This window comes from Poecilia latipinna, unplaced genomic scaffold (genome assembly GCF_001443285.1).
Source record: "Poecilia latipinna isolate Pla-1442-1.1 unplaced genomic scaffold, P_latipinna-1.0 Scaffold2418, whole genome shotgun sequence".
Taxonomy (NCBI): Eukaryota; Metazoa; Chordata; class Actinopteri; order Cyprinodontiformes; family Poeciliidae; genus Poecilia; species Poecilia latipinna.
In genome coordinates, this window is record NW_015115034.1 from 33,916 (window position 1) to 46,002 (window position 12,087).

At 39.8% G+C, this 12,087-nt stretch overlaps 1 protein-coding gene across 1 annotated transcript in view; it reads right to left on the minus strand.

Annotated features, from left to right (window-relative positions):
• Positions 1–116: 116 nt before the first annotated feature.
• Positions 117–12,087, minus strand: part of mpped2a (metallophosphoesterase domain containing 2a) — a gene marked incomplete at its 5' end in the record, with an annotated part of 46,050 nt that continues 34,079 nt past the window's right edge. The window contains 3 exons of the mRNA XM_015019353.1: positions 117–1,423; positions 2,131–2,244; positions 3,681–3,796. Of these exons, the coding sequence (XP_014874839.1) occupies positions 1,305–1,423; positions 2,131–2,244; positions 3,681–3,796 (349 nt within the window). The remainder of the gene's footprint in view (positions 1,424–2,130; positions 2,245–3,680; positions 3,797–12,087) is intronic.

The window sequence follows — 12,087 nt, forward strand, 5'->3', positions numbered from 1 at the left end:
TGGTCTCGGGTTAGGTGGTCTTGAACACAACACTGTTATATATATATATATATATATATATATATGGCTGGTTGGATAAACAGTTGGACGGATATCTTCACTTATTCAAAAAAAACTTTAAGTAAAAATCTTGCAATTTTATTTGCATATAAAGGCAGCTAAATATCACAATAAACTGAAAGAGAACTAACGTTTCCATGGCGATACAATCAGAGAAACAGCGAGAGGGAGAGAGCACGAAAAAGAGCATTTACAGCTGAGTTCAGACGACTATTGGCAAAACATTTTTTGTGCTAGCAAGATTGCATTTACACACAGTGCAAAATTAGAAAAAAAAAGCAATAAAACACAAAAACTATCAGATTTTACACTTTGTTATCCATGTTTAGGCAGGCGTGTTTCAGGGAAAACACCTGTTGGATTGTGACCGTTTCTACAAAAACATGGAGAAATGATGCAAGCACTGAAGATACAGAAAAACTTTTTTTTCTTCTTCAAAACACAACTTTAGTACAGATGTTTTAAAAGATGAATATATAATTTATATATATGATATTATACATTTTCCAAATCAGATGAGGAATCCTTGATAAAAAGTGAATATTGTGGCTGTTTTCGTAGCTTTTCGTCCCGCCGATCGTCAGGTGTTGTTCAGCGGGGCATGATGGGTAATAAATAAGAACATTAAAGCTAGTTTAAGGCAGCGTCCCTGTCAGCCAATAGGAGGAGAGAAAGAACTGACGAGAAAGCAAAACAGAAACTGAATATTTATCGTATGACACAATGTAAAATAAAAAACAATGGCATCCGTCGTCTGGCCGAACCAAACCGTAAAGAAATTGTACAAATTCACAAAGCGTCATTTATTTTACAGTTCTGACCAATATTTATCAAGAGCAAGATTGTTTAACCACAAAATCTCATAGAAAAAGGAGAATACCGGTGGGACGAACCCAAAACGTTCTGCTGGTTTAAAGATGACAAAAACAACTTCAATGTTTCGTCGTTCTCCAGTAAAACCATGTTTCTTTTTTTTTTTTTTAAAGGACTCGTTCGCCTTCTTCAACAATCAAATATGATGGAGTGATGCCAGGCAAAAAGCCTGGACTGTTGGCACAGAATAAGAATAAAACAAACAGAAAAACACCGATATTCTCCTTTAGCGCCGAGTTTTCCCGTCGCTTTTTTCTCCAAAAGCAAAAAAAAAAAAAAAAAAAAAAAACTTGCAAAGAAACAGTTGAATCTTTTTTTTTTTTTCGTAGAAAAGTCGTTCCTCCTGACGGCGGCGTTCGATGGCGGCGGCCTCAGGAGCTGGAGGGGTTGGGCAGGTCGAACACGATGGGGGGGTTGGTGGGCTGGAAGCTGACGGTGCACGTCGACGCGTTGATGAACGTCGTGAAGCCGTCCGTCATGATGCCGTACCCTGGAAGGACCAACGCCGTCAGAATACATCACTAAACTACGGGAGGGGAGGAGGAACACTGAGGGAAAACAGCCTCAATTCTGGATTTAATCTCTGAAATTTGACTTTTTCTTAGATTTTTTTATTCTAAATTTTGACAATTTTCTTAGAATTTTGACTATTTATTTGTAAATCAGAATTCAAACTTTTCCCTCAAAATCTCCACCTTTTTTTAAATCTCAGAATTGACTTAGAATTTTAACTTTTTTCTCAGAATTTTAACTTTGATCAGAATTCTGACATTTTAAAATCAGAATTCAAACTTTTTCCTCAGAATTTTGTCTTTTTTTCTTAACGTTTAGATTTTTCCTCTGAATTCTGACTTTATTCGCTCAATCACAATTGTTTAAATGGTTTTTGCTGCAACAGGCAACTCTAGTCTTAAAACTCAAATCTACCAAATAAATTTGGGACCGGCGTTCAGTGGGGATGAAACGCAGGCTTGAAAATCTTATAACAAGGAAGTGAATGTTTACAACATAATAGTAATAGAGCCCAGAATGTTTGGTTATTTATTTGGATTCTGACATAAATTGACACTAAATTATAACTCTGAGAAAAAAGTCAGAATATCAATAACCAGTTTAAATATGTCTTGCACAGTGTATTTCAGCTTTATGTGACTTCAGTGCTTTTACAGCTGACCAAGACCTTTATTGTCTGTTTACCTTCATGAATGCCTCCAAAGGCGTGAAGTTTGGGCCGGACTCTCTTCTGGACCGTGTTGAGCAGCTCCACGCAGCCGACCCGCTGCAGCTCCTTAGGTACCCAGTCTCTGAAACCTGAAAAATACATTCATTTCACCGTTTTACTGACTTTTATCTCTTAGATATAAAACATGTCAGTACTCTGAACAATACCTTTGAAAGACAACAGTCTGAAACTATACTGTGTTATAAACTATATTGCAAATCTCCAGGAAACAAAACAACAAAGCATTTATAGGGTTTCCTTCATGCATTGTTTAATTAAAGTTAATTTTTCTATTTTTAAAGTTCTAAACTTTGAAACCAGATTTTTTTTCATTGCAGAGAAAATTATGTGTGAATTTAGAAAACCTGCAATTATCCAGGCATCCACTTATAAGGAATTAAGTATTAATAACATTTTATCAAAGTTTTTCATATTTGAATCATTTTTAAAACGAAGCTTTAGCTTGAATTTATCGCAGGCGTCATGAACGAATAACAGCATGAAGAAAACAACAGATGATAAAAAGACCGAATGACTGGAAAGACGGATAGATAACAGCAGTGATGGATGGACAGACGGATTAATAAACCCTAACCCTTGAATGGTAAGATATTCACACTAGCCCAATAGTAAGTGGTGAGATTTTGTGTTTTTACAGTGTATAATTGAACCAACGGTTTATAAATGTTATTTTTTCAGTGATTTTTCCGTCAGACCAGCTTTTCTCTGCGATCCCTGTGAAATCCTGCCAACATGGCGCCTTTGGAGCTACACGTTTAAACCGGTCCAGATGATTCCAGACCTCTCCTCACCGGCTCCAGAACCCGTTTGCTTCCCTCTCCAGCAGAAATTGAGTTTCCATGCAATCAAACGGTCGCAGCAGCAGAAAGCCTCCGTGGGCGAAAGGGAAGGAAATCACTCAATAAAGCCAGATGGAGAGTAGAAACGAGGAAAAAAACAACCGAGACCCAAACAGCCAGGAGGAAACACTAATCAATCTGCTGCGAAAACCACAAGAAAAGTCTGAGATTACTTCGTTTCCATGCAGGGAAACACAAATACTGAACGACGGAGCAAATCCACAGGCCACCGCCTGCAGAGCCGACGCTCCGCCTGCAGAGCCGACGCTCCGCCTGCAGAGCCGACGCTCCGCCTGCAGAGCCGACGCTCCGTCTTATTAAGGATGCTCGTCAATATTAAGGAATTATTTACCTTTTTCTGAATAGTTACTTATAATTAAATCTTAAAAAATATTGATGAATCTATAAGGTTGATTGATCGATTAATTGCCCAGCTTGTTATTCCTCCAGACGTTCAATCAATTAATCAAATTTTATTTGTGTAGCACCTTTCAGTAACGAGGCATTTCAAAGTGTTTTACATCATAAAAATACAAAGTCATAGAAACACAGTCAACAACTGAAACATAACATTTTGCCCATCACATCACATCAGCACATCAGATTATTGATTAATGTTTGATTAATGGCGATGAGGGGAGCTGTGATTGGCTGACTGGACTCACCAAGCGGCGGTCCGTGGGTCATCAGGATGTCGACGCCCTCGGGGACGAGGTTCCATTTATCCAGCAGAGACTGACCCCGAGGCAGGTTGAACCCCCAGCCGTTGAACCATGGAGTCCTGCAGAAACAGACGGGGGAGGGACGAGCGCACCGCATTAGCATCACAAAGACAAAAGTCAACAATCGGCTCCAGAAGCAATAAACATGACAGATTTTAACACTTTTCCCGTCGGTTTATGGTGTATTGACTGACATGGATGTATAAAGGAAGTTTCAAACAGACATTCTGTACGATCATCAAATTCTCATCATCAATCATTATTTCATGGTGGGACGACATCTGCAGCCCCGAGATCCCCTCAGTGGCATCGTTTTTCTGCATTTTTTAGGTTATCTTGAAGAAAGAAAATGTGTGTTTTCTTACAGTAAACACTGACTGCATCTGAGTAAAGCTGCATAATAAGCAGAAAAGTATTGCAAAGTGAAGATGATATGACGTTTGGATAATTTCTGCGTTTTTCAGGTCAAAATAACTAGAAAAATGCAGAAATCAGTTAGAAAAAAGCCAAAACACTCAGCCAGTTTGGCAATAAGCTCATGTTTTTGGTGTCTGAAAAAGAAGTCGATTCAAAAACCTTCAAAATGTAACGTCACAAATCAGCAGGCGCTGCCTGTTACCTAGCAACACCAGGGGAACCCAGGCCGTTACCTAGCAACCTAAGCTGAGTTCCAGCACGTTTGGTCAACTGGTTTTACCACTCTATGCGCTGTACAATGGCTGCTGGAAAAGGCAAGTGTTTTGTTGTTCACGCACTACTCAGATGTCACTCCCTGCATTCTTGTTGGTTGTGCAGGAGGCTCCACTTCTGCTTTTTGAACATGTACGGTTATAATGGCTGCATCTGTTTGCAGCCATTTTCAAGTGCAAGTGTAAATGTTGATTTGAGGTGTCATAAAATTGTATTACCTAAAAATGATTTTGTGCAAAAAATGATCATGTTTTGTATCGCCCATAGATCTATCATAACCTGTTCAGTGAAGCATGACAGATCACCTGTAAGAAAAAAAACAACAACAAATTAACCCAGAGAACAAGCTAACGAGGTCCTGGTTACGTTCCAGCACTCACAGCAAGGATTAACTCATCGTAGGAGCTAAAAGCATCTGCTGAGGCCTGGTAGGAGAGAAAAGGTGAATTTCTATCATCAGCGTCAGCCGCTGCTCCCTCTGCAGGGTGAGTGACAGCAGCTGGGCCGCCTCCAGCAGCCTGGATGGGAGGCTGCGTCGCCACGGTGACAGGCAGCGTCTTCCCAGGAGACACAAAGAAAACCTCGATCCGCCGCAGCAGGACAGACGGATTCACGGGTTTACAAGAGATAAAGAAATACAGCAAATCATGCACGGGGCGCGTTTAGGGCTGCAAAGATTCACCAAATGGTTTGGACAATGAAGAATTAGAGCCACTGCAGATAGAAAGAGTAATTTTCCATCAAAAAACTTAGAAATTTTGTGATCAATCTCAGAAATTTTCTAGACGGAACTTGAAAATTTCTGAGTTTAAAAAGTCAAAAATGTGAACCAATAAACCCAGAGATTCTGGAATTAGTCTCAGAAATGTTCTAGAAATAAGAAAATTCAAAGTCAAAATGTGGGAAAAGCTCAGGAATTTTGAGGTCAATTAAAAAGTGGAAATTTCTGAGTTTTGAAAGTTTTGTTTTATTTTAGAAAGTTTAAAAAATATATTTTTGGAAAAAAAAAATTCTGAGATTAATCTTATAATTTCCAGGTTTCGAAAAATGCTTTTCTTTTTTTTTTTTTTTTTTTTGTGGAAAATTTCTGATTGAATTCCAAAAGTCAAAAATGCTAAAATTTTGAAACTCCAAATTCTTTCTTCAAAGTTTTTGTTGCACAATTTTGACTTTCAGAACTCAGAAATTTACCAGACAAACTCAGAAAGTTCTGAGCTCTAAAAGTTGAAAATTTGCGAGAAAAATACGCAGAAATTTTTAGATTAATTTCAACCTAAAATTTTAAACTTTTGAAAGTGAGAAAATATTATAGTTGACCATTTTAGAAAGATTAATCTAAACATTTCTACTTTTTAAGCAAATTTTCAACTCTCCAAAATCAGAAATTTCCACATTTTTTTCCTGATTACATATAGAATATTATATAGTCAGGCTAATCGATTTGATTAGTAATTGTTGCAACAGCCCCAGTTAGACAGAAGCAGATCCAATAAAACCAAAGCAGAGAAGGAGAAATGGAGCGAAGCCTGGTGGATAAATTGATCTTTCATTTATCTCAATAGTAGAAAGAGTCCTGAGAAGGGAGGAAAGGAAGACAGATCATCATCCTGATACCTCAGCAGGTAATCAGACCTGCTACTTCAAACGAAGCATAAAAACCTTCGTTTGAATGTGAGATGTGCAGCAAAGATGGCGGGTGGCGCCTGACCGGGGGGAAATCAGGGTGAAGGATGGACACCGCGGCTCTAATCGATACCAACTGTTCCAGGGGAGCGGGATGTGTAAAACATGAGATCACAATCCCTTCTGGTTCAGAACCACACAAAGCACAAAAACAACCCGGTTCGTTCGGCGAGCTTCGTCACGGATTCGCTCGCCTCGTTCTGCTGGTCGGTGGAGAGCTGAGGAATGAGGGTAGAAATGAAATGTGAGGAGAAGGCAGGAGGGGGGGCAGGTCACGGAGCGAACTGATTAATTAAAACTAATCACACAAATCAGAGCTAATGGAAGCCTAATGGATTACTGAGAGGCATCGCCGCTTTTCAGATGAAAACGCACCGCTGCCGTGGAGGAACTGGACCCGGTCAGGTAGGAAGAACCAGCACAGTTAAGAATCTGGCTCTGGTTTTTAAAAAATAAAACATCCTCAACCCACTTCCATTCCTGACAAAATGAATAAATCACTATTTGTTGAAGCAGAAGTTAAATAAACACGTACAGACTTCTGCTACAGAGACGCTTTTATATGGGAATCCAAGTTACATTTTTCTGAGTAACTAACTGGAAAAATAATTGTTTTACTACACTGTAATTTTTATTTTTACTTGAGTAAAATTTTTTAAGTTTCTACAGAAGAAGATTAGGGTCACTGAAAAGGAGAAAATAAATCAAGTCAGATTTCTGGGATTAAAATCACAATTCTGATGGTAAGAAACAAAACTGATAAAGTCAGGATTCTGAGAAAGATCATCTTTTTTTAATTTTCAAAGCCCCTCATCTTTTTCCGTAATTTTCAGTCCTCTTGGATGAGAACAATTTCTGGATCCTTTACCCCTGTGAGCACTGGGACAGAGATCAACACACACCTCCTTCAGATCAAACAAAATGGTGTTTGTGTTGCCATCATTCTTAAGATATTAATAAATGTTTCTGAAGGTCAAAGGTCAAAAAGCCCCTCCTACATTTATGGGATCAAACAAATTGGTGTAAATTAACTGCATCATGTTTGTTTTGTTGACATTTTCACTTGTGCTCTTATTAATAAGAGGTTGAGGTCAGAGGTCCCACCACATCACCCGAATCAAACAGAACTGGGTTTAAACATTTGTTCTACGTTTGTGCAAGAAAATTCACTGACAGAAGAAAAACAAAAACATAAGATGCAGACGCATCTACAGCTTAAGACAAAGAAAGACTTCTTGTTTGTGAGCAAACTTTGTTTTTCTCTTACTTTCTACCTGCTGAGCCTTTTGGAAGTACCTGACCCAGTATATCTGAATTATTGTCTGTAAATATTAGTTACATTGTGTTTTTTGTTATTTAATTTGGTTGAGTAACTTTTTGGGCAGTTTTTATTTTAATGTGAGTAAAAACGTGTTGGAAGTGGAGCTACTCCCCGACCAACAACACAACGGTCCCGTTATTGGCTGCCTGCAGATGAAATACACCTTCCATGCAAGCGCATTTGTTAACCTGCGCCCAGATTAATGGCATCCTGGACACAGAAACGGGAGATTGTTTCCTGTGTGGCTGGGATGCAGCTTGGATTACACTGTACTACACTGGTCCCTCTCTACTGGGGACCAGTAGAGGGGGATGGGACCAGTAGAGAGGGATGGGACCAGTAGAGAGGCATGGGACCAGTAGAGAGGCATGGGACCAGTAGAGAGGGATGGGACCAGTAGAGAGGGATGGGACCAGTAGAGGGAGATGGGACCAGTAGAGAGGGATGGGACCAGTAGAGGCGGGGATGGGACCAGTAGAGGGGGATGGGACCAGTAGAGAGGCATGGGACCAGTAGAGAGGCATGGGACCAGTAGAGGGAGAGAAGTCAGACAAGGAGCTACTTTCAGCTCCAAAGCTGAATGTTGCAGAACTATGGCGCTACATTGATGTCAAAGTTTGAAAATGAAAAACATATTGATATTCTATATGTGTGTGATTGGCTTAAGAAAAATATATATAACAAAAAGGACTAAAAATGTTGCACAAATTTGTCAGTGTCACATTTTTGTGTCTCATGTGTTGACATTTTCTTTTCGGTTCGACTTGTACCTAACAGCCGCAGATGTTTGAAACAGAGAAAAAAATGTCTGAAATTAAAGAGGGGGAAAACAAACAAAAAAAAAAAAACAGGACAAAATCTGAAACTAAAAATTGTTTCTGTAAAATGTATTTTTTCCACTCTTTTCACACATTTTGTTTTGTTTCTTAATAGTTGTATTTAATTTGTTTATATCATGATAATAAAAAATAAATAGATTTTACATTATCTCATGAATCAGAGGCAATAAGAGCGGCCATGGGCCCGTGACAGCCCCCATCTACAACCGCCCATGGATGACGCTCATCACTGAAATGGAAGCAGCAAACAAAGAAAGAAGGAGCAGACTTCAGCTGTCACTTTAATGCAACAAAATGCCTTCTTTAATTAAACATCTACAACAGCACTTAAAAAAAAGTAAAGCTGCGTCAAACGGACAAAAAGCTCGTAACCTTGGTAACAGGCGCATTAACGATCATCAGAGCAGGCGGGTTAAAACGCTGCAGCAGGCGGAGGTAAAGCAGACAGAAGCTATTTAGCCCTCGCGCGCAGAACGTCAATATTCAATTAGGCCGGTGGACATCATTAGGACGGAGGCGCAGTGTCTCTGCGGGCGTGACACCGCTCTTAACCCTCTGCTCCCCCCGAGCGCCGCACTCTGGGTCCACGGCGCCCCGAAAACAGAGCGCACACGAACTCAACGCTTCATTCCTCTCATTATGCACTACATACCCCGACTCCTCCTTCCCATGATGGATCATTTTAACCATTTTTACAGCTCATTGGATCAAAGCGAAGAGAGAAATAGGAGCACTTTCACATCCAGGAAGACTGGACTGATTGATTTATCGGAAATAACTAAGTGATTGATTATTTAATGACAAAAACGCTGCAAGGAAACCTAAAAAAAGCCCATAATAAAGAGCTTAGGCTGCGTTTTTAAAGATTTACAAATCACATATGCTCTGAAAATCAGATTATTGGGATAATCCCATGAAATGTTATGTAAACTAAAATCCTAGCTTCTGCAATCAAAGGATGGATTAGTACGGACAGGATTAAGGGCAATGAAAACATAAAATCTGACTTTAATTTCAGAATTCTGACTTTTTATTTTTTTAGAATTCTAAATTCAATCTCAGAATTCTGACTTTAATCTTTTGAGATCAAAATGTCATAAGGCTGAGATTAATTTTAAAAAATTTTCAGTGGCCCTAATGCTCTTCCGTAGATTAAAAAAGCAAGACTACATGAAGATCTTTCCAGGAGAATTTTTTCTGCAATTTATACATGCAAGCAAAAATAAATAAATAAATAAAAGATAGAAACAGCTACTTTAAATTTCCTGCAAGTGTAAAATGTCCTTGTACTTTATATGTTCAGTAAAAATAAAATAAAATAAAACAAAAAAAAAATGTAAGTTTTGAATATTAGAAAATCTGTATAGCTTAGTCTTTGCAGGACAAATATGGACAAGAAATAAAACAACAAATAATGGAGACAAAGACTTTGCCTATGTAAAGCATTCTGGTGTAATAAGAGAAATTTTACCTTCTTTATAATTTTAGTTTGTTTTTCACAATTAGTCTTCAACGGCAGGCAGACTCGGCTTGGCACAGAGAACTTTTAAATTCCTGAGACAGGTGCCTGTCTAGTAGGTCTCCATGGTAACATCTATGTGTTAAACCCAGAGGTTTCAGCACTTTATTCTTGGATGATCATTGTGTTTACATTGATTCTTCAGTTTGGGGTTCTTGTCCATCAATATTGCCTCCTGCTGTGTGTTTGATTGTTTTTAATCTTTTGCTGGTTTGTTTGGATGCAGATTTTTCTTTACAGATGGAGGTTTGTTATAATCCATGACCTGAATTCACATTAAATTGAACAGAAATGCTGAATATGCAAAAATAAAAGCAGATAAGGGAAAAATACACCTGGAAAATCTGCTTCTTATTAGCTCCACATGAAAAGACAAACACACACACGCGCACGCACACACACACACACACACACACACCCACACCTGAGCTACTTTCATTTGCTCTGTGGAGTGTCGACTATTTACCAAACACACTGCAGACTCTCAGCCTCCTCCAGGTGTGTCGCACTCAGCAAACACTCAGGCTGTAAAGGTCAGGTGAACTCTGTGTACTAAACACCTGTAAAGTTTGACCTCACTGCTTAAGATGGAGATCGGAACAAAGATGGCAGCTTTAAAATGCAGAACAAGTCCAAACAACACTCAAATTTGATACCAAAGTCACTCACAAAATTCATATTCTATTCTGAATCCGTTAAATCTACCAAAACAGGAACTTGTGATACTAACAACAGTCGAGGATTTTTATCCGTTACAATTTGAATTTGTTTCACATTAAAAACCAGTATGAGTTAAAGAAAGGTATAAAATATTAACATCAGTTGGTGATGTTCAAAACATGTTGATATAAAGCATTAATAACTTATAAACACAATCTACTGATGGAATCAAATCAGAAATATTATGTTTGGATTTTCAAAATAAAGCATGACTATCAAATTAATGGCCGTGATAAAAGGTATGTTAAGGATGGATAAAGTGTTCAAAGTTAAGAACTTTGACACTGCAACAGAATATAATAAGAACAAAGAAAAAAGTCAGAATACTGAGGGGAAAAAAATTCTTAAAAGGAAGGTCATAATCCTGATATTAAAGTCAGAATTCTGAATTTAATATCAGAATTTTGAGAGAGAAAAAGTCAGAATTCTGGAAAAAGTAGGAATTGTTTTTTCCCCCAGTTTTTCCTCTAATAGCGTTCCGTAGAAGAAGCAGCTTCCTGCAGGCGGAAACTTTTACGCTCCCTGTATTTTATCAAAGGAAGATCGAACGTATCTCAGGTGAAGCATCATCCTTCACCTGCAGCTGCGCCGCTCCTGAAACATCGGCATGAAGCCCTTCGCTGGCCGTGATGAACAACCTGCGCCGCAGATACCAGTTGAAACGCGGAGCGGGAGGCTGAGAAGTGGTGTGAAGGTCCGGCCATCCATCCTATATGACCTCTGAGTCGCAGCGGCCCCGGGGTCGCGGTCTAATTGATCAACCTGTCAGGACCAATGAGGGCGGCCATGTTAATGGGACTTTTATAAGCCCCGCGGGATGCAGCGGCTGACACTCAGGACTGCATGAGCATGTGCAAAGCAGAGTGCATGCCCTGAACTCCCAGAGCCCAGCTAGCCTTATTAAAAGGAGCCAAGCGAAGACTCTGCCTGTGCTTTGACAAATGGCCTCTCAACGCCAAGGCCACCTTTGCAAACTTTGGGACGAAGTGGAAGTCGCAGGGGTGAAGGAGCCGTGTTGGCGAGCGTTCGTTCTGTCACTGCATTAATAACCTGTGCCCAGTGACTGATGGAGTGTGGAATGGATTAATCCTGCCGCCAAACACAAAGGCTCCAAGGGTTAGCCACCAGACTTAGCCCACTTAGGAGAGGCTAGAGCCATGGGGACGGTGCGGTTCACGCCTTTCCAGCTGCAGTTTGACCTGCAGGCTGCTAACGTAAAACAACCACAGTGGAGATCTCACAGCAAACACAGCTGCTCTCAAACAAGCCGGCCACTGGCAGCGCTTCACTGCTCTCAGGGCTGAGTGAGCGAGAAACTCAGGAGGGAAAAAAAAAAAAACGCAGACGGGGTGAGCGCCCTACATTGTAACAGGAAATCAAATAAAAGTAGAGGAGTTCAGAGTGCATCTTCTAAGAATCTGCTTCCTTATCCGCCATCCTGCAACACACACACGCACACACACCTGCACACGCACACACACACACACACACACACACACACCTTCCAGCAGGCAGAGATAGACTGGATTAGTTCAGCCATCAAAAGAGTAAAGAAACCAAAAAGCAAACCTCAAAGTG